This window comes from Malaya genurostris, chromosome 2, assembly GCF_030247185.1.
Source record: "Malaya genurostris strain Urasoe2022 chromosome 2, Malgen_1.1, whole genome shotgun sequence".
Lineage (NCBI taxonomy): Eukaryota > Metazoa > Arthropoda > Insecta > Diptera > Culicidae > Malaya > Malaya genurostris.
In genome coordinates this window covers 28932045-28954175 of record NC_080571.1, presented here as the reverse complement: position 1 = coordinate 28954175, position 22131 = coordinate 28932045, and the positions used below count along the sequence as shown (strand labels likewise).

At 38.0% G+C, this 22131-nt stretch overlaps 1 protein-coding gene across 1 annotated transcript in view; it reads right to left on the bottom strand.

The window, feature by feature from the left end:
• LOC131431625 (latrophilin-like protein LAT-2) overlaps positions 1-22131 on the bottom strand; it is a 255932-nt gene that overhangs the window by 74073 nt on the left and 159728 nt on the right. The window contains exon 7 of the mRNA XM_058597451.1: positions 17338-17439. Within this exon, the coding sequence (XP_058453434.1) occupies positions 17338-17439 (102 nt within the window). The remainder of the gene's footprint in view (positions 1-17337; positions 17440-22131) is intronic.

Genomic DNA, 22131 nt, shown 5'->3' with positions numbered 1-22131 from the left:
TCTTAAACGCTAAAACGTAGCAACATAGCACCTTCAACAAATTGATGGTTTCCAATGAGCTCTATATACAACAAAACTACTGCCGAAAGTAGATTTTTAGATCAACATTTTAAATATATTTAGTGGATTCAAGTTTGTTTCCGATTCCGTATCAGCGTGATCAAACACGCATTCCAAGTATGCTTGCGCTTGAGTTTTTAGTCCGGAGACATCATGCGAGGCACCCAGCAACAGGACATTTTTTTATCTGCTGACTGTTGCCTAAACTATGGCAAGTTCAATCAGGACTGAACCTTGCGAAATCTGCTAATTTTCATATTGTCTTTCTCTATTTTTACTAAGCACCATTTTATGTAGTTTTGACATTGTCCAGTTTATTCGCATTGAAAGCCCTGCCGATTCGGGTTTAATCGACCGTGGAGTTTCGGGTTTGGCGAAAATTCTGATACTATTAAAGCACGTTGTTATTATTTGAGGAAAAATCTCGTTGTCACTTAACTGAATATGCAAAAAAAGCAGAAATAAACGTAGCCGTGAATGAAAATTCTTATACTCTCATAGTCGGCTGTGAATTTTTGTCCCGATTCGATTTTCGGTTCTGGAGTAACGAGAGAAAACGTGCAATGAAAATTCAGAAAAAAAGTATCACGGAATGGTTCGTTCTTAGAAACCGCTCGATCAATTTTCATAAACGAAACCGACTTTTGATTTTGGTAATAACGAGGTAAAATGTGCATACAAAAGGTCTCAAAGTCCCACATGTTCGGATCAGACTGCCGGTACCGGCATAATAGCGGCCCTTACACGAATCATTAAAAATGTCAATATGTACTAAAAAATAATATCATTTTAATGAACGAGTATGGTGCAGTAATGACAAGTTTTCTATTAAATTTGAAATACATCATTACTTAGTCATCATTAAAAATGAAGAAAAATAATTCCCGTGTAAGAGCCGCTAATGAGATAAAATGTACTACAAATCAAAACAAGGCGGACCCGTCGATTTTCTCGGAAGCCGCAGAACAATTTTTGCCAAGGGGCAAATCACTCTAAACTCTAGATAATATCATACCAATAAACTCATTTCATTCCAAAATAATCTTCTCTAATCTCATTTTATCCCACATAGTCTAGATAAGTTTGGGTAATTTTAAACTAATCCAACCTAGTTTTGCCTAATCTTGTTCAAAGTGTATCTGTCATTCGAGCTCGCAAAAAAGTGTAAAACAAGTAAACAAAGAGCTTGCAGCGGAATCAATCTTCAGTTCAGCAACGCCATCGCACGGCATCACATTCAACATATCATGTCCACTGTATAGGTGCGCAATGCTTCTATTTTGGTGCGCACGAATTTGACATTTCTCTCCCTAACTTCTCTGTACGAGATTCGATGCGGACTCGCATGAGGGCGCCATGCTCGCAATAAAGGAAGTTGCCAAATATTTGTTCGGAAAATGTGAGAGCTGGATATCTTGTTAAAATGATGTCTTTGTTTGCGTTGAGCAGTTGCAAAAAGCAAAAAAAAACAGAAAAGAAACAAATACTACGTTGACAACTTCTTATGTCAAAATAATGCTTTTGTAGATCTCGGCTAAACTTTTCTAATCCCATTCTAATCCAGCGAGATCCCTGCTAAACTTTTTTACTCCCGGTAAAACTTGTTTGAGTTCAGACAACCCTTCGCTGGGTAATGATATGTGAGATGTTAGTGCCTCTTTCACCACTTATAATTTGTAAGATTTTCCACATTCTTTATTTATACGTGTACATTCTCATGCTACGCAAAAGTTCATGAAGCCAAAACTTATTGTTTCAGATTTTCGATTTGTTGTCAATTCTGTGCTTGGTAAATTCTAAAGCTGAATCCATTTCGAAGTAAGACGTATTAGAAAAAAATAGTTCGGGACGCGGACGAATGGAGCTTACCACCACCACCTAGTTCTACGAGACTATCGATTGAAAGTGAGCAAAATCACAAATTAATCCACTTAAAATGAAATGGATCTAAAATGCCAACCAAAGTCGAAAGCACTCACCGAATCCTCACGTCTTCAGTCGGATTGTAGTCCCCTTGAGCTGTCGGGCAACGAACAAAACAATGCCATTTCTGATTTATTATCTTCCAGTCCAACTCCAACAATCTTCTATGCCGAAACTGTCCATTCGCCAAGAAACCAACCATTCGTAGAGAGACATATGTGCCTTGTTGGCTAGAAAGGTTCGTAAAAGGATCGTTTTTTTCCCCTGTTTTGTCTGACACTGCACATCCAATCATCGATTTCTATGTTTTCAGTATGATTCAGGCTAGTAGAAAAACCAGTGAAGTGTCGATGATGTCTGTTCGACCCCAACTGACAGCAATTTCCTTTCCGACCGAATGCTGTTCGGATCGGCCTACTGTGTGCGCCAGTGGAGTTGTAATATAAGTGGGGACAGCATCTGGTTTCCCTTAAAATCAAGGCTAGATGGATTGAATCAAAAATGAATAAACTTCTCGTTCGATTCTTTTCGGGCACTTCTGTGACAGCGTCGGTACCTGTTGACACGTTCACCCCAGGGGCACGGGGACCGACTGAGGACGGATAAATTCAATCTGGTTTATTGAATCGGCGGAGCATGGATCTAATGAAGTCATGCTCGAATGATGATGAAATTGCGAATTCATGAGATTTTGGATATCTCGCAATCCGGTGCTGATAGGCTTCCTTCGGTGACACTCGAAGCAAACTCCTCACTTCTCCCATGTGTGTGACCTTCAAATATTCGTTATTATTTTCAGTTTCACATAGCTCTGCTCTACGCAGCAGCAAATATTTCGGTCGAATCGAGATTCAACCAGTTGCCTGATCGGATTCATTCAGCCAATTGAAATGACAAAGAAGTGCGAGTGTACCCTCGTCACGGCTCAGTCGGAACTTGGACCGGGGCAGGGGTTCAAAGACGGGAAACATTCTTCTATGGGCTGTTTGAACAGTTCGCCTCGGCGCATGATGCGAGCAACTTTGTGGTTATTCATAGCTTTTTCGCTGCGAGATAACTTTGTTACGTCAGAATGGAAGATAGTGTGCGAGTGTGTGAACATATTTTCCGTTGACATTCGTCCCCCGAGGGGGGTAAGCAGGGCGTCAGTGAAACTGATGGGTAGGAGGCAGGATGATGATGATGATGATGATGTAGCAGAAATGTAATATTTCCACTTCTTTTGTATTGCCTTTGATAGGAAAGAGTGGAAGAATTTTATTCGGTTATCATGCCCATTTTCCACAGAATCCAAAAATTAAACATACGGATGGACACTTTAATTTTGTGGTAGAAGGAATCTCGTTGTATCCTTCAGATTGCCAAACAGTTTTACTTGTTTTCTTGTAACTAAGAGTGGATGCTCCGGAGAAGTTTCGCAAGATGAAGATCGAGAAAGGTGTGAAAGAAAGGTGCGGTAAATTCAGCAAGCCATACATAACGATCGGCACCATCAACGGTCAAATATATAAAGAAGAATGCATCCAGAAACTCTGTTGTTCTTCTTCCGGTCTCAAGAAGCTTACACTTTGTTTTGGCCTGATTTGGCATCGTGCCATTACGCATAACAGGTGATTTAGTGGTAAGACAGAGCCAACGATGTGGAAAATTCTGGACGAACATGTAGGGCAAGTTCCCCAAAACAGGGAAGGTCTTCGAAAACGATTAAGATTGGGAGCAAAAGTGAATAAAAATGTATAAAAAACATGGTATAGCGATAAGTTTAAAGTGTAAATATTTAGACTGTGGGAGATGTTTGAATGAATTAACTATGCAAAAACATTGCTAGTATGTGTTTATTCATTCCGCGAAAGTTTCAAAAATAACCGATCTTAAATGATTTGGTCTTGAGCTAAAGACTGTCCCAGAAAGTATGGACGCAACCAAAAATCGCTGCCATTTCGCAATGGTTCAGAATCTGTCAATTTTTATGGGTGCGTCCTGTTGTTTACGCTCTTCTCTAACCACTTGTGCAGTTGTTTATTCGTTTTCATTTGTTTATTTCAAAATGCGTGGACTTTCAGCAGAACAACGTCGAAAAATTGTGTACAAATGGTGCACAGAACGCGGACTGTCACTGAGAATGGTAGCGAAAATGGAAGGAGTAAGTGAAAAAGCCGTGCGAAATGCAATCAGGAAGTTAGGTGAGGATAACACCTTTGAGAATAAACCGAAAACGGGTAGAAAAAAAGCTCCTGCTAACCCTCAGTTGGATGAACGTATACTGAAGGCGTTCGAGCAAAAGAAGACGGTTTCAGTTCGGGATGTGGCCAAAAAAGTGGGCACTTCGAAGTCAAATGTTCTTCGTGCTAAAGAACGTTTGAATCTTCGAACCTATAAGAAGCAGAAACAACCAAAACGTAGTCCGAAACAAGAAACATCGATCTGGCCGAGGGTTCGAAAGCTGTACAATACGATTCTTGCTGGAAATTTGAACTGCATAATCATGGACGACGAAACCTATGTGAAACTCGATTACAAATCCTCGCCGGGACCACAATATTATACGGTGCGAGAAGGGCAAGTGTTAAACCAGTCCGAGACATCGATTGAAGTAGAAAAATTTGGTAAGAAAGCTATGGTCTGACAAGCAATTTGTAGCTGCGGTAAGATTTCGAAACCCTTCATCACCACTGCTTCAATGAACAGCGAAATATACATCAAGGAATGTTTACAAAAACGACTTCTAGTCATGACTCGAAGTCACATGGATCCTGTTGTCATCTGGCAAGATCTTGCTTCTTGCCACTACTCGAAATCAACGGTAGAATGGTATACTACCAATAATGTCACTTTCGTCTCAAAAGACATGAATCCACCAAATTGCCCACAACTTCGACCAATTGTGGAATTTTGGGCATTAAGGAAGGTACATCTTAGCAAACATGTCTCGGCAGCCGGCAGTTCGAAAAAGATTGGAAAAAAGTATCAAAACTTGTCGCCAAGAAGTCTGTTCATTCAGTAATAGCCGTTCAACCGAGAAGGTTGTGTATAGAAGCGTACAGTTTAATAACGCTGGTTAGTTTACACGCGTTAAATACGACAACGGTTGAACTACAGGTAGAGACCTGTTGGCAGCAGCCGTTAAAACGTAAAATCGTGCTGCATAAGAGAGCCCTAGTGCTGGGCCAAGCTGGTGAAGGAAACAACAAAGGGCGTTTCCCAAGCTCTACCCAGGCCACAATATACAGCCACAAGTGCTGAGCAGGAGAGTGCAAAGGCACATTGAAGAAGAAGAGTGCAAAGGCACACAGAAGCAGGAGAGTGCAAAAGCACACCGGTGCGAAGGCACTTCGGTGCAGAAGCATATCGGTGCGGAGCACAAGGAAGAAGGAGACAAGACAACTCGGTCTTTCCACTGCCATACAACACGCAGGTATACACCGGTGACCTGCGCTGGTTGCAGCTGGCGAAGACAAAAGTAAATCGGAAATCGAGTGGTGCTGGATGTCAGGTAGCAGTAGCATCACATCCAACAATCAGCATCCAACAAGAACATCTAGAGCAACGAGGATCTACACGGCAGTGCAACGGAGATAGACAACAATTTCAAGGTAGAAGTTTTTTCTTTTCCTTTTGATTGAGTACTGTGTAGTGTTGGTTTCATTTTTTATTTTAAAGTTTGATTAAAAATTTTAATGTGATGGATGAATCCATGGACGTAAATCCTAGCATGAATCCTATACCCCCACGAACGAAAAAATATCAGGAGAGCTCTTCTGGGCCTTGGATAGTCTTTTTTAGACGTATATCAAAGCCATTAAACATTTTTCAAATTAATAAAGGTTTGACATCACGATACTCTTCAATCAAAGAGATCATAAAAGTAAATAACGATAAAATTCGTGTTGTGGTAAATAATTTGAAACACGCGAATGATATTGTCTCTTCGGAACATTTCATTAAAGAGTATAACGTTTACATACCCTCCAAAGATGTCGAAATTGACGGTGTTGTTACCGAAGCGAGTCTTTCGGTAGATGATTTACTCAAGCATGGTGTTGGTCGTTTCAAGAACTCTATGCTTGAGGGTGTGAAAATACTGGAGTGCAAACAACTGTACTCAGTAGTTCATGAAGAGGGAAAAAAAGTTTATCGCCCATCAGACTCGTTTCGAGTGACATTTGCCGGGTCTGCGTTGCCGTCCCATGTCTATGTCGATAAAATTCGCCTCCCTGTTCGGCTTTTTGTTCCAAATGTAATGAATTGTACGAACTGCAAAAAATTCGGCCACACAGCTACTTACTGTAGTAATAAACCAAAATGTATTAAGTGTGAAGGGCCTCATAAAGATAATGATTGCAACAAGGAAATTGAAAAATGTATTTATTGTGGGAATAGTCCTCATGATGATATTTCAGTATGCACTGCATTTAAAGTGCACAAAGACAAAATTAAGCTTTCTTTAAAAGCACGGTCTAAGCGCACATATGCAGAAATGCTTAAAACGGTCATTGATGTCCCCCCTTTGGAAACCGAAAACGGGTTTTCAAATCTAGAGGAAACAGAGGACTCTGACTCTGACGAAAATAGTGAAGGTAATTCGTTTATCACTACCCAAGGGTCAGTTAAGAGAAAGAAGTCTTCCTCCAAATTACCAAAAAAGACACCTAAAATTTCATCTTCAAAAAAAGATCCCCGTGTTAAACAAAAAAAGTCAAAACCAAAGACTGTGCCTCCTGGTTTGTCAAATTCACAAACCAATCCAGGATCTAGCACAGAAAAAGGTAATAATCCTGTGGGCTCCATTTCACAGCCACCAACAGGATTACTGAAGTTTTCGGAAATTGTTGAATGGATTTTCTCAGCATTCAATATATCTGAACCCTTAAAGACCCTCATAATGGCATTCCTTCCAATAGCTAGAAATTTTTTGAAGCAGTTATCAGCTCAATGGCCAATTGTCTCAGGTTTTGTATCTTTTGATGGATAATTTATCACCCGCCGCAAATGATACAATCACTGTCCTGCAGTGGAATTGTCGAAGCATCATGCCAAAACTTGATTCATTTAAAATTTTATTGCATAGTCAAAAATGTGATGTATTTGCTTTATGCGAAACATGGCTTACTTCAAACATAGCTTTAAATTTTAATGATTTTAACATTATACGTCTCGATAGAGACTCTCCGTATGGTGGAGTGCTTTTGGGAATTAAGAAATGCTGTTCCTTTTATAGATTAAACATCCCTTCAACTTCTAGTATAGAAGTTGTTGCTTGCCAAATAAACATTAAAGGCAAAGATATTTGCATAGCTTCGGTTTATATTCCTCCAAAAGCACAAGTTGGACAGCGACAGCTTAATGAAATGGTTGAAGCCCTTCCTGCTCCACGATTGATTCTGGGGGATTTAAATTCGCACGGAATGATGTGGGGTTCCGTTTACAATGATAGCAGATCATCTTTAATACAAAACATTTGTGACAATTTTAGCATGACGGTATTAAATATGGGTAGCATGACACGGATCCCAAGACCTCCTGCACGCCCAAGTGCATTAGATCTATCTCTTTGCTCAACATCAATTCGACTAGATTGCACCTGGAAAATACTGCCTGATTTACACGGTAGCGATCATTTACCAATCATCATCTCAATTAGCTGTAACAAATGTATTCCTAATTCAGCTAGTATTCCATATGATTTGACAAAAAATATCGACTGGATTAAATACCAAAGTAGAATCTCTAGTATTTTGAATTCAATGGAAGAGCTCCCTCCACTTGAAGAATATGACTTCCTCGTTTGTTCGATTCTGGAGGCAGCAGAACAATCCCAAACTAAACGCTTTCCTGGGCCAACGACTAACAGAAGGCCTCCCAACCCCTGGTGGGACAAAGAGTGCTCAGAGGCTAAACTCGCAAAACAAAATGCTTGCAAGACGTTTCTAAAACGGGGAGGAGGAACTCCTCAGAATTTTGAAAAACTTATGGTTTTAGAAACCAAGTACAAGAGCATACTTCGAGCCAAAAAATGTAGCTATTGGAGACATTTTGTCGAAGGTTTGTCAAGAGATACCTCAATGAGCACTCTTTGGAACACGGCCAGACGAATGAGGAATCGTACCGTGGGCAATGAGAGTGATGAATACTCGAACCGATGGATATTTGACTTTGCTAGGAAAGTTTGCCCAGATTCTGTTCCTACGCAGAGCATTATACGGGAATCTCCTCCAAATAATGGTTTTATTAATAACCCATTTTCAATGATGGAATTTTCTATAGCACTCTTGTCTTGTAACAATAACGCTCCAGGGTTGGACAGAATTAAATTCAACTTGGTGAAGAATCTGCCCAACCTCGCAAAAAGACGTTTGTTGGAATTGTTCAACAAGTTTCTTGAGCAAAATATTGTTCCACCTGACTGGAGACAAGTGAAAGTTATCGCCATTCAAAAACCGGGGAAACCAGCTTCCAATCACAACTCATATAGACCCATTGCGATGTTGTCCTGCATCAGAAAATTGTTCGAAAAAATTATTCTACGACGTCTCGACACTTGGGTCGAGACGAACGGTTTGTTGTCAGATACTCAGTTTGGCTTCCGTAGAAATAAAGGGACGAATGATTGCCTTGCATTACTTTCGTCTGACATCCAAATTGCCTTCGCTCAAAAGCAACAAATGGCATCTGTATTTTTAGACATTAAAGGAGCATTTGATTCAGTTTCCATTGATGTTCTTTCAGACAAGCTCCACCAAAATGGACTCCCAGCGGTTATAAATAATTATTTGCACAACCTTTTGTCAGAGAAACACATGCATTTTTCACATGGCGATTTGGCAACACTCAGAAATAGTTACATGGGTCTCCCGCAAGGCTCATGCCTCAGTCCGCTCCTCTATAATTTTTACGTAAATGACATTGACAGCTGTCTAGTAACCCCATGTACACTAAGGCAATTGGCAGATGATGGCGTGGTTTCAGTTACTGGGCCCAAAGCTATTGATCTGCATAAACCATTGCAAGATACCTTAGATAACTTGTCCGATTGGGCTGTTCATCTTGGTATCGAATTCTCTGCGGAGAAAACAGAGTTAGTCGTCTTTTCAAGAAAACATGATCCCGCGCAGCTTCAGCTCCATATGATGGGAAGAATGATCCAACAGGTTTTAACTTTTAAATACCTCGGGGTGTGGTTCGATTCCAAATGCACGTGGGGAGGACACATTAGGTTTCTGATAACAAAATGCCAACAAAGAGTAAATTTTCTTCGAACAATAACAGGATCTTGGTGGGGTGCTCATCCGGAAGATCTAATAAAATTGTATCAGACAACGATACTTTCAGTGATGGAATATGTATGCGTTTGCTTTCGTTCCGCTGCAAACTCTCATTTTATCAAACTTGAGCGAATTCATTACCGTTGTTTGCGAATTGCCTTAGGCTGCATGCACTCGACACATACAATGAGTCTTGAAGTTCTGGCGGGAGTTCTTCCATTAAAAGATCGATTTTGGGAGCTTTCATCACGCCTGCTAATAAGATGTGAGGTGCTGAATCCCATGGTAATTAATAATTTCGAACGACTAGTCGAGCTTCGATCTCAAACAAAATTCATGACAGTATATTTTAACCATATGTCACAGGAAATCAACCCTTCAAGATATATTCCTATCCGTGTCAGCCTCCTAAATATCCCTGACTCAACTTTATTTTTCGACACATCCATGCAGCGCGAAGTGCGTGGAAACCCGGAACACCTACGCTCGACGGAAATCCCAAAAATATTTTCAAGTAAGTTCAGGCATATTGACTCTGAGAAAATGTTTTACACGGACGGATCGCGAATTGAAGAAGCGACAGGGTTTGGTATGTTCAACAATAATGTTTCGGCCTCATTTAGGCTTCAAGAACCTGCATCTGTTTATATAGCAGAGCTAGCAGCAGTTCAATATAGTTTGAGTGTAATCGTCACATTAATTCCAAACCATTATTTCCTCTTCACAGATAGTCTGAGTGCAATTGAAGCCATTCGCTCAAACATGACTGGCAAGACTGAACCGTTTTTCCTGGGCAAAATAAAACAGTGCCTGAACGACATATTGAACAATAATTATCTAATCACTATAGTCTGGGTCCCGGCTCATTGCTCCATTCCTGGCAATGAAAGAGCCGATATTTTAGCCAAACGTGGTGCTATTGAGGTTGAAATTCATGAGAGACCAATTGCTTTCAACGAATTCTATAGCTCGTCTCGCCAAAGAACACTTGCCAGCTGGCAAGCTTCTTGGGATAAAGATGATACACGTTAGATGCACATCTCCTTCGAATTGGGCTCTCCGAGACTAATCATTGTGCTTGTGGCGAAGGTTATCGAGATATTGATCATGTCGTTTGGACATGCGTGGAGTATCGTGATGTCAGATCTCAACTAATAAATTCTTTGCGTACCCAAGGTAGACTATCCAATATCCCAGTTCGAGACATTCTTGCTTGTCGTGACCTTTCATACATGAAACTTATTTATCATTTCATAAAGAAAACTGGAGTTTCAATTTAATAAAGGCCCCTTTCAAGACTTAGTTCTGATCCCAGCTGCGTCCATGAGTTCAACCAATAGCTAAATTAGAATAAAAATAATATAATGATACAAACAAACTCGAAACAGTTTATGAAATTATTAACAAAATGTCTGAAAATAACAGCTTATTTTATAATTTATAGAAGTTAATCGTTTGGTTCAAATAATATTTCCGAGTAGATTTCATAATTAATGACGAGTTACCTAAGATGATATTTAAGTAATAAGAGAATATGTTTTAATAAATGCAAAACGTTGTGACTATGTTAGAATTAAATTAGGATAAGAATATTATGTAAAAGTGATGCTACGGCGAAGAAAAACTTATGTAAACTGCCTTAAGAAATAAACGTATTTATGAAAAAAAAAGAAGTCTGTACGAAATTTTATGAGGAACGTTCGCAAGAAGGTGCGCTAGCTAGTCTACAATGGCTAAGTAGCAAATGTTGAGAATAATATTCTGTTGTTTTAGTCTTATATTATCAGTATATCGAATAAAATTTGAATATCTAACACTTGTGAATTATTTACAGCGAATTCAAAGTGCGTCTATACTCTCTGGGACAGTCTTAGGGACCCGTAAGACAACAGTTAGAAGATCATTATTTACCTAATAAAAAAACTGTTTTAATCCACCTAGTGGTGCAACGATACCTTTCTCAAATTATTCATACCATCATAAATATTACTATGGAATTCTTAAAAAAATCCGGAACTGGAAGTATGATCCACAACGTATTCAGGGATTCTGTATGAAACCGTGAGCCTACTGTAAGTTTGTGAAAATCGATTTGGCCGTCTTGGAGAAAAGTAAGGTAGATAACAATGACTAACAGTTGTAATTGTTTCAAGCCCAGTTTAGAATATTTTCACGTTTTTGGATTCGCCGCTTAAAGTGACGCTATACATTTTTTTTAAAGTCTTCACCCCGTAATTCCGGAACCAAAGATTGTATTCGGATGAAATTCTAAAGTTTTTTTTATGGGATCTTAAGACCTTTAATTTGAGCCTAAGTTTGTGTAAATCGGTCACGCACTATCTGAGGAAAGTGAGTAAGCAATCAGTTTAGGTGTTGGTTTTCGTTTTTTTATAGCGTGTCCGAAATTGAACAAATCTCACTGTTGCATTGTTTGAAAAGGTGAGTTGTGTTTTCTTCTTCCGTGCCAGCTCGTACCGGTGCGTACTGGTTTTGTAAAGGCGTTTTGTATATGGCGGTTTGAAAGCTTTGACACTCATCGCCCTGTAGTTGCGGAACCGGAAGTCGGATCGGGATGCAATTTTACAGTAGCTTTTGAGACAATATAAGCTTCAATTTAAATTTTGCAAACTAGAAGAATTCATCAGTCAGTTTTATGGGTATTGTACTTGTGTTTGCCATTGTTTATAAAAAAACACTTTTTCACTTTTTGGTGCTAAGCTGTGCTCGATTTCAAAAATCTATGAAAATCTGTGATTTCTTTCAGAATCTGTGAAAATCATTTTCAGAAATGAAAATCTGGGCCATTTTTAAAATCTGTGCAGAATGTTGAAAATCTGTGAAACACAGACTAATCTGTCAACCTGGCATCCCTGATTATCTTTGTTTGCTAACATGATCAGCCACCTTCAACTACAACCCTGAGGTCTACTGATTATGCTCCATATCAATGTCGATGGAACCACAAATGAAGACATCATCTAGTGCAGCACCGTGTGATCACTACAACAGAGATAACCTGATCATCTTTACCATAGCAACTATAGGTAGCAAATCGATTATTGTATCCGAACGTACGTGTGATAAGGATGATCATCGATTCCGTATATAAAAGAGATGAACGTCTAGCAGCATCCTGCTCTTTTGGCCGATAAAAAAACATCGCACCAAGGCGGCGAAGGATGATGATAACCAGATTTCGGAGTAGCAGTTAGTAGTTTTAAGCCAACTCACCGGATGGCATGTGCGGTGGACCGCATGATAAATAAAATAGTTTAAGTCAAACCGTTTATTGTTTAAGGTAAATACAGTAGTTATTTCATGATGTGTGTACTCTTAATAAAGTTCGTGTTTAATTAATAATTAGTGTCGTGTTCACCGAATCAATTTACCCCGAACGGCACTGGTTCTACGCTATTTGTACCTGGGAAGAACAATTTTTGGTTGTGCTGTGGCTAGGCTGCTACAGTACCCCTTCGATGCTGGGGATTGGAATACCTCTACGCTACCACTGCTTTACCTATCAACGTATAGGAGGTAATTGGCCGCTCCCCAACAATCTTCCTAGAAACGTGGTTTCTCCGATGACGTTTTTCCATATGCTGTCGATCAGAGATGCCAGATATTTTCATAGAAAATCTGTATTGCTTAGTACAAAAAATCTGTATTCACCGGCTCCCTGTCACGACGCCATCTTGATGAGATCAAAATCGGAACTTCAAAATCAGCTGATTGCAACGTAAACAAACAAACGGTAATACATTTGTTTTACGCTTTTACCTTGTTTAGTGCACGAAAATTAGTGAGTTTTGGGTCGACTCTCTCACAATAACTTGTCGGTTTACCTAAAATACAGCAGACAGTGTTTTGGGACATCAAGAGGAGATAATTTTCACAATTCGAGAGTCGCGATGAGTATCAAAACATCGCAGTGTTTGGGGCTCGAAACGCGAGGGGCTCAACGTAATCGGTATACTTTCAAATGGCTGGTGCTCACATACCAGTGTCAGATGGGTGGTATTCACTAATAAAATGAAATTCTTACAACAAAATGATGCTAAAAGATGTTATTCCGATTGAAGATTCCAATCAACTCTTTTGCGATCGCAGCGCTGCCCGAGTGGCGAGCTTTGAACTAAGCGATGGTGATAATTTTATGATTTTGCTTGAAGATTCGAACAAAATGCAGGGTTTTTATTATTTTTTCTTATGAATCGAATACTAACATACAAAAACGTGTGAAAATTTGGTAAACAATCGATCATTAATGATTCAGTAACTTTCCGTGGTATGTTTGATTGATATTTATGGAAAAATCGTAACATGAAATACCAAATTCGAAGAAGTGAGGTTGGGTATTGTTTTCATATCTGGGATATTCTTTGTTTTTTGGGTTGGATTTTGAGATTAATTGATTATGATGATTATGATCAAAAGTTTTATGACTAGTCTATTTACTCATGTTCTATCATCTGAATCAAATCTGTATGTGAACTGAAAATTTCAAATTTCATCCGAGATTGTCAAGAGTATAGGACAATTTGAAATCATATGTTTGATGACAACACGTGAATAATCGTTTTTCTTACCCATATTTGTAAGGTTTTGCCATCTGCATTCTTTCTAACTCAAGTAAATTGAAAAAAATCGTCAAACATTTTTCTAAATACATGGGATATGTCAAAACAATCACGCTATCTCGTGGTGACCACGCTGATTGGATTGTTCAATAGATTGTGGTTGTAGGATGGTAGATTTTCATAGTTTTTTTTTAATTTTTTATCCACAACAATTGAATTGTAATTCCATATATTCATCTAGTTTGAAATTGTTGACTCATAATTTGACATAAAATTTCAACGCCCAATATGCAACGTCAAGTCGGGTCATACAGCTCTCAGTTTGACGGTAAAGTTTCATGATGCCATCACTTCCTTGAATATCAGTTCAAATTGGTTTCAAATTATAAAATAAATGGATTTCACACAGATTTACATATTAATTTGTGATTTGTCCGTTGATTGATAGACTTTTATGTCGTCACAGGAATCAAATACTTTTTCTTCTTTCTTACTTTATGTGAGATCTGTATAAATCTGTATAAAATCTGTACTCCGTATTAAATCTGTATGAGCATGCAAAAATTTGTATAATACAGATAAATCTGTATAAACGGAATCTCTGCTGTCGATTGACATTTCTCGGTTGATTTTTCATTAGGGCGTATAAGCAAGTGACAGTTTCTCTTTAATCACTCTCTCTTTCGATTATTGTGATGTAATTAAAAAGATTTTCTTTGATATCACTATTCTGCTTGAAAGTCGAAAGATTCGGGTATCATTTCATGCAAAGAGTTGAGTGATAAACGTGGAAACCGCTTGGTAATTAATAGAAGAGAAAGTAAACAAAGAGGAACTGTCACTTGCTTATACGCCCTTTTGAAAAATTAACCGAGATTTGTCATGTGATGAAGGATCGGTGCGTTGCTAAAGGCCGCTTCGTGTCACCTTCACTTGGGCAGTGTGCCCATCTGGACGGTTTTCTGTGTTAACAAAACCCGTAATATGAACATCGCGGACTGACCAGAGCTCATAAATGTTAAATGTATTAAAAAATTACCTTTACAGTTACACAAACTTTTAATGCGGGCGACGGGTATTGCGTGATGGGCAAGTAGATGCCTTTCACGATGTTGCTTGAAAGCAAAGTTGGACACGATACACAATGCTGTTGTTTGCAGTGTTGCATCCAGTATCCGTGAACAAAGAATATTCACTGACTGACACAAGCGTTTCAACTAGAATCGTTTCTCTCGCACTGAAAAGCTGGACATACTGTCATTAACTTAGTTCATAGAAGGGAAATAAAAATGCATTCGCAATCCAATGAATTAATCTCTATATGAAAATATAAGCAAACCGATTCGTATACCATTTTTAACATTCCCGAAGATTAACTAACAGAACTACCATAATATCAACACCAGACTTGCATCATCTTGTCTGTTAGGTGATGTCAGGAAATGATTATGTAGGGTTTATTACAATGATTAGTAACTGTAACTTAGCTTTTGTAGGAAATAAGAATCCTACCTCTCTTTACGAGATCGTGTCGCGACGCGTTTTTAATCGTAGTAGGCAGTTCTAGATAAAAATAAATGTGATCAAAACAAAACACTTTTGTCTCGAATCGAAATCGAATAACGCATTTTCGATGTATTTCAAAGGTTTTAGTTTAATAATTTTTTTCGGCATTTTTTAGAGAAAAGAAAAGGAAGATCGATTCAGTAACTGTACGTGTTCAGTAGCATTAAATTTCTTTCGTGTATTTCATGTCTTCAAAGTTCGTACAGTTTCGTAAGTTCGGGAATCGTACATTTTGATGCTACATGAAATGAAATCTTTACTGCAGTGTGTTATGTGATAATTGTAATGCATATGTTGTAATACAAACACACTCATTTTTTTATTTTTTTTCCCAATCCTAGAGTGTAGGAAGAGTATTTTCAACTGTTTATTTAGTTTAACGAGTAAAACGTCCTCCAACACTCCTTTAGAGATCCCGGTTTGCAAATCTGATAATATCAAACCAGAATGGAACTGAAATGCGTGGATACAAATCAGAGCTTAAAATTGTCACGCATTCTCATTTTCAATATTTGACTTCTCATTCGTAATTGCCCGACACCAGAACAAACGAAGAGAGACGAAGCATTGAAAACAAGAGAGAGTATAATTGCCAACGCCACTCTTTCCTCTGTGACAAGACGAAACCAAACTAGCGTCTGCAGGGAGCATCAGCAGAATTTCAATTCTCATTCTTTCATCGATGTATTGAAAATTTGCGACGCTTGGCTGTAAGAAGGTTCTAAAATTAGTTAAATCTGTGTTTTAAATTGAAAAATCTGTTTATCATCTGTGATGGATATTTTCGTTCTAAATTTGTAAAAATCAGTGAGAAACGTTCAAAAAATCTCCCAGTTTAGCGAAATATTGTTAAAATCTGTAGAAATCTGTGAATTTTGAAAAAATCTGTGTTCTCTGACGTAGAATCTGTTGAGCAAAATATATGTACAAATTGCAGCTTTATAGAAAAATCTGTGAAAATGGTAACCCAGCTATAGATTCGAATATCAACAGGTAAAAATCATTATGAATCGTTTTCTGTCATTATGGATTCTCAAAGCTTCGGTTGAATATCGATACTACCCAGTATGCGATGGGAACTAAAAACGGAAAATGACTAAAAGTGAAAGAAAGAACACAAATTTGAAGCTACTGTTCCGCTTTTGTCGTTGACTGGACATGGATTTCGTTCTCATAGGTTACAAGTGAAGCTGAGCGTGACATCAGTTTCTCGTCATTTTCGTCTATTTTGAGTCAACGAAAATAACTTTTATTGGTTCTGGCTTGCACTCGTAGCTCACTAATCTTTCGAGCACAAATATTGCTCGCAACTCTGACCAGACGCAAAGCGGATCCTCAGTCTAAAGCATTTAGCTTAGGGAATACAGTTGAATAAACAAACTTTGCAAAACATACCTAAAATATAAACACAAAACAAAACATGACTAAAATATTGTTCTCTGAATGTTTCAAGAATATTCGACTTGAAATAAATTTTTGGTGATTGTTTTTGTCTGTTGCATGTATTTAGAGTACAGTCTTTAAAATGTCAATGTCAAACGGGATGAATCGATAAGCTTTCACTTAATTGACTCTATCAACTTAATCAATTTACTGATTGTGAATAATTATTTAGCTATTTGGAGATGGCTGTTTCGGTTTCTTAGATTCGAGGTTCTTATGTGATACATAAAAAGTTAGTATAGCATCTGTTTAGTATCTTCGAAACAGTTTCGTTTTGAATAACTCTAAAAGACGTTCTCGGCAGCCGGCTGCCCATTTACTGACGAACTTCATTTTCCGGCTGAACATATGGAAATGAAAAAGATATTCGAGCAAATGCAGTTGTCATTGACGCACAAATTGCAGTTCTACCTGATGAATTCTATTTGAACAATGCCATCATTTTCCCAAATTCAAATTAACATCGCTCATCCAGTATGGTGAACAGTATCGACCGGCGCACTTACCTGGGTGCCTTGTGCGATGCTGTACACGGACCAGAGCTCAACCACATTCCAAACCGATGCAATCGCTCCCAGGAATACCACCGTTGACAGGACGATCAGGATCTGCGGCAGAGAAAAAGAAAAAAAATACAAGAATAGAAAAGTGGTTGCGTGAAAACGTGCATCGGTAATTGAGTGTACTGGGAAGAGAAGTATAGTCGCTAAATACGGGAATGTTCCCGTGGCCAGCGTGTCTGAGTGCGATGCAGTCAGTTACCGGGCAGCTGAATTCACTATAGCAATTGACCGGAGCGGATAATTGCTTTTATCGATTGTTCATTAAGAGCGAACCGAACAACATAACTGTGTTAATTCGATCGGAAAAATGCATCCGAGGAATGGAAAGTCTGCGAATGTACGAAACCAGATGGGATTCAAATGCGAACGCTCGCCGAAGTCGATAATTGCGAGAAAAGAAAAAAACGTCGTAAATTGGTATCGTTAGTCGTTCGATTCAGGGACGTACAGGTTGCCTTTTTCAAGCGATCATTTCTCCTCGGTGCTGAACAATTGCTCTTCAGTCACGATAAAAACAGCTAAAAGAAAATGTTATGCGAGAAGTATTTTTTCTCAAAAAAAAGGCTATCGTCGAAATTGTGTACTATTGATGTGAATTAAGTTTTGTTAGTTTAAGCAAAATTTGAGCCGAATCAAAACATATAATTATAAATTTGTCTGTCGATTGTTTAAATCTCTCTAGTAGTGGCCAAACTAACGACAGAATAAAAAAACTATTTTATTCCATCTAGTGGTAACTAGTAGAACTAAGCACCATGCGTTTCCTTCTGATTGAGACTCAACGGGAAACCCACGGTGGATTGTTAATATTTTCAAATATTGTGGTCGTCAGTATTTTTGAAAAATATGAAGCCGAAGCACTCTGGCGCATTTACAAACTGTTTATTTATTTTTCCATTAAAATCGAACTGATACCAAATTAGAAAGTATGAAAAACTATGTTTAAAAATATCAAGTATTTTGTAATGCAAGAAACACATCTCCAAAAAATTTTAAAAAAATTACGGGACTTCCACACTAATAATGTTATTTTAAAACAAAATATACAAATGTGAAAGCAGAACATTTGAAGTTCGTTGGTAAAAAATTAAATAATTTTTCTCCTTTATCATTAACAAAGACAGAGAAACTGCGCAGTACCGGCACCGCATATTTGAGGGCATTGTAATATGTCTAATTTAAATATCATCATGATTTAGTTCAGAAAATTGTCATAAATAATGATGTCTACTCTAAATGATTGATTTGATGATGTTATACAATCCATTATATTCTAACATACAAAAAGTAACGCTGAAACATACTAAAAAGTAACATATGTAACGCATCCTAACGCTTGTACTTTACAAACGAGTAACGCTTATAATGCAGCGTAACGTTCAAAACTCACGACAATGTGACGTATGTAACGTTTCATAACGCCTAATCGCGTAATGCTATAACTCACTAAAAAGTAAGGTGTGTAACGCTTCGTAACGTCAATAACTTACAAAAAAGTCACGCATTTAACTTACAAAAAAAGCTACGTAACACTTATAACGCCTTCGTAATGCCTATAACTTACAGAAACCTATAACCTAAAAAAAGTAATGAATTTAACGTTTCGTAACGCCTATAATGTAACAGTAACGTTTGTCACGCTTCGTAATGCCTATAACTTACAGAAAATACGTTTGTAACGCTTCGTAACGCGTATAACTAACAGAAAATCATAGTCCGTAACGCTTCGTAACGCCTATAATTTACAAAAACGAAATGCATTTAATTTTTCGTAACATCTATAACTTACAACAAAGTAATGCATCTAACGATTCGTAACGCCTATAATTTACAAAAAATGTAGCATTTGTTACACTCCGTAACGCCTATAACTTACAAAAGAATAACGCTTGTAACGCTTCGTAACGTCTATAATCCATTAGAAGTAACGCATGTAACGCTTCGTAACGCCTGTAGTTCACATAAAAGTAACACATGCAATGCTTGGTAACGCACAAAAATTAGGTAACGCATGTAACGCTTGTCAACCAGGGTTGGCGGTTCAATGCATAGGGTACTGGTCTTACAATGCCAGTTGTCGTATGTTCGAGCTGCAACCCGGAATGATTTTTAACGTCACTAGGACCGTAGTACTAGCCATGCAATGATTCTGTACGGTATGAATCTGATGGGGAGCGGGTCATATCGCCGAAAGCCATTTCGCTGAAAGTCGTTTCGCCGAAGGCCATTTCGCCGAAAGTCGTTTCGCCGAATAGGTCATTTCGCCGAAAGTCGTTCACCGAAAGAGTCATTTCGCCGAAAGGGTCATTTCGCCGAAAGGGTCATTTCGCCGAAAGGGTCATATCTCCTGCATGTTATGTCTTCTGTTTAACTGATTCAAGAGTACAACAATCAATCGGGCGTTAACGCTATCATCTTTCGTTTGTCTTTAATTCAAATCAATTCTAATTACGATTTCAGGATTCGGCGAAATGACCCTTTCGGCGAAATGGCTTTCGGCGAAATGGCATTCGGCGAAATGACCCTGATCCAATCTGATGCGAAGTCTGTTGAAACAGAAAGGCAAAATTCCACAAAAAAGTAACGCATGTAATGCTTCGTAACGTAATAACTTACAGAAGAAAAAGCATTCAATGCTTTGTAACGCCTATAACTAAAAAAAAAGTAACGCATGTAACGCTCCATTACGCCTATAACTCACGAAAATGTAACGTATGTAACGCTTCGTAACGCCTAATTGCGTAATACTATAACTCACTAAAAATTTCCGCATATAACGCGTCGTAATGTCTTTAACTTAGGAAAAAGTAACGAATGTAACGCTTCATAACATCTGTAATTTAGAAAAAACTAAGTCATGTAACGCTCCGTAACGCCTATATCTCACGAAAAAGTAACACATGTAACGCTTCATAACACCATAACTTACAAACAAATATCGTATGTAACGCCTCTAATTTACAAAAAAGAAATGCTTCATAACGCTTCGTAACGCCTTTTTTAATAAAAAGTAACACATGGAACGCTTTGAAACGCGTTTGATTTACAAAAAAATAACGTTTCGCCACGCCTATAATTTACTAAAAAGTAACGCTTCGTAACTCTTATGATTCACAAAAACTAACGCATATAACGCTTCGTAACACTTATAACTCACGAAAAAGTAACGCATGTAACGCTTCGTAACGCCTATAATTTACAAAAAAGTAATGCTTTGTAACGCCTACAACTTACAGAAAAGTAACGCATGTAACGCTTGTTAACGTAGTGACTTACAAAAAGTAACGCAGGTAACGCTTCTTAATACCTATAACTCAAGAAAAAGTAACGCACATAACGCTAATGCCATAACGCCTGTAACTTACGAAACAGTATCGTTTGTAACGCTTCGTAACTTACAAAAGAGTAACACCTATAACTTGCTTAAAAGTAACGTAACTCGTATACCGCAAGAATCTAACCTTTATAACGGTTTCCACAAAATAGCTCATGGTTTGTAACTCTCAATTTAAAAAAAAATCATCGTATGCAATCTTTTCTAGCATCTTTAACTTAACATAAAATTCGAAATTCAGATCATGCATCTAAGTTCTGAGTTCAAATTCAGATGCAACATCCAGGAACTCTGAACCAGAATCCAAGTGTTTGATATCATAGAAAATTCCACAATGTGGCCCTTCTGAATGCCAGAAATGAGTCCCGTACAGCATATTGATATTTTCTTCCACTGAAACATGCGAATCTGAAATGAAAGAATCGACATCAAAATTCAGTATGTTGTTTTTTTCTGAGGCCGTTGGGACCGCCCATTTGTGAAAAGGCTGCAAATGAAATCTTGTACAACGAAAGTTCTTAATCAAAATCGGTTCTGTATGGAAGCAATCAGCACTGTGAACAGTTCTGCTGTGGGACGTTCGCAGAACCAGTTCCGACTCAAACAAGAGCGATTACGTTATTTTGCTGCTGGTCGTTTGCATTGGAGCAAAATACAACGAAAAGTGGACAAAGATGAGAAACATTATGCAAAATCAGCCCTACTAATGGCTTCAAATGTTGTCTAAAAAAAACTATAAAGATTGCTACTTTGTAAATCGGATAAAACTAGCATCAGTTTCTTGCAAATCCAGAATGATTTGATTAGTTTTGTGCACTTTGCGCAGTGCGAAATTCACACCAAACGAATGCGAATAAAGGCAGCATTCGAATGCTTCGAGAATTTTACAATTTGCCCGTTCTGAACGTCAGAAGTGAATTTCGTAAAGCATTTTGATGGTTTTTTTTCACTGAAATATGCAAATCCGAAATGAAAAAGACGACATCAATTTTCTGTATGTCGCTATTTTTTTTACTCTCATTTGTTTTGCGTTATTTATTTGAGTGAGAGAAAATGTTTGTCAATAAATAAAGCTTTAGTATAAATGCACCGTTATAATTTTGAAAGCGAAGCAGTAAAATTTGCAAAATTCAAAAAATCTATTAATACGAACGATTATCATTTTTATTCGCATTCACGTCCTTCAGTTATGTCTGTGACATTACTCACCCGCCTTATTTATTTCGACATTTGTATATTGTGTTTTATAATATTATTGCTAGTGCAGACATCAAATAATCAATTTCTGCATTATATCAGCTAATTAGTTTGCTTTCTGTGGGTTGATTTCAGCTTTGCAGTAGCATGTAGGACTGATGAGTTACTACTGACAGTTCTATGTATGTATATAAAGCAAATATACG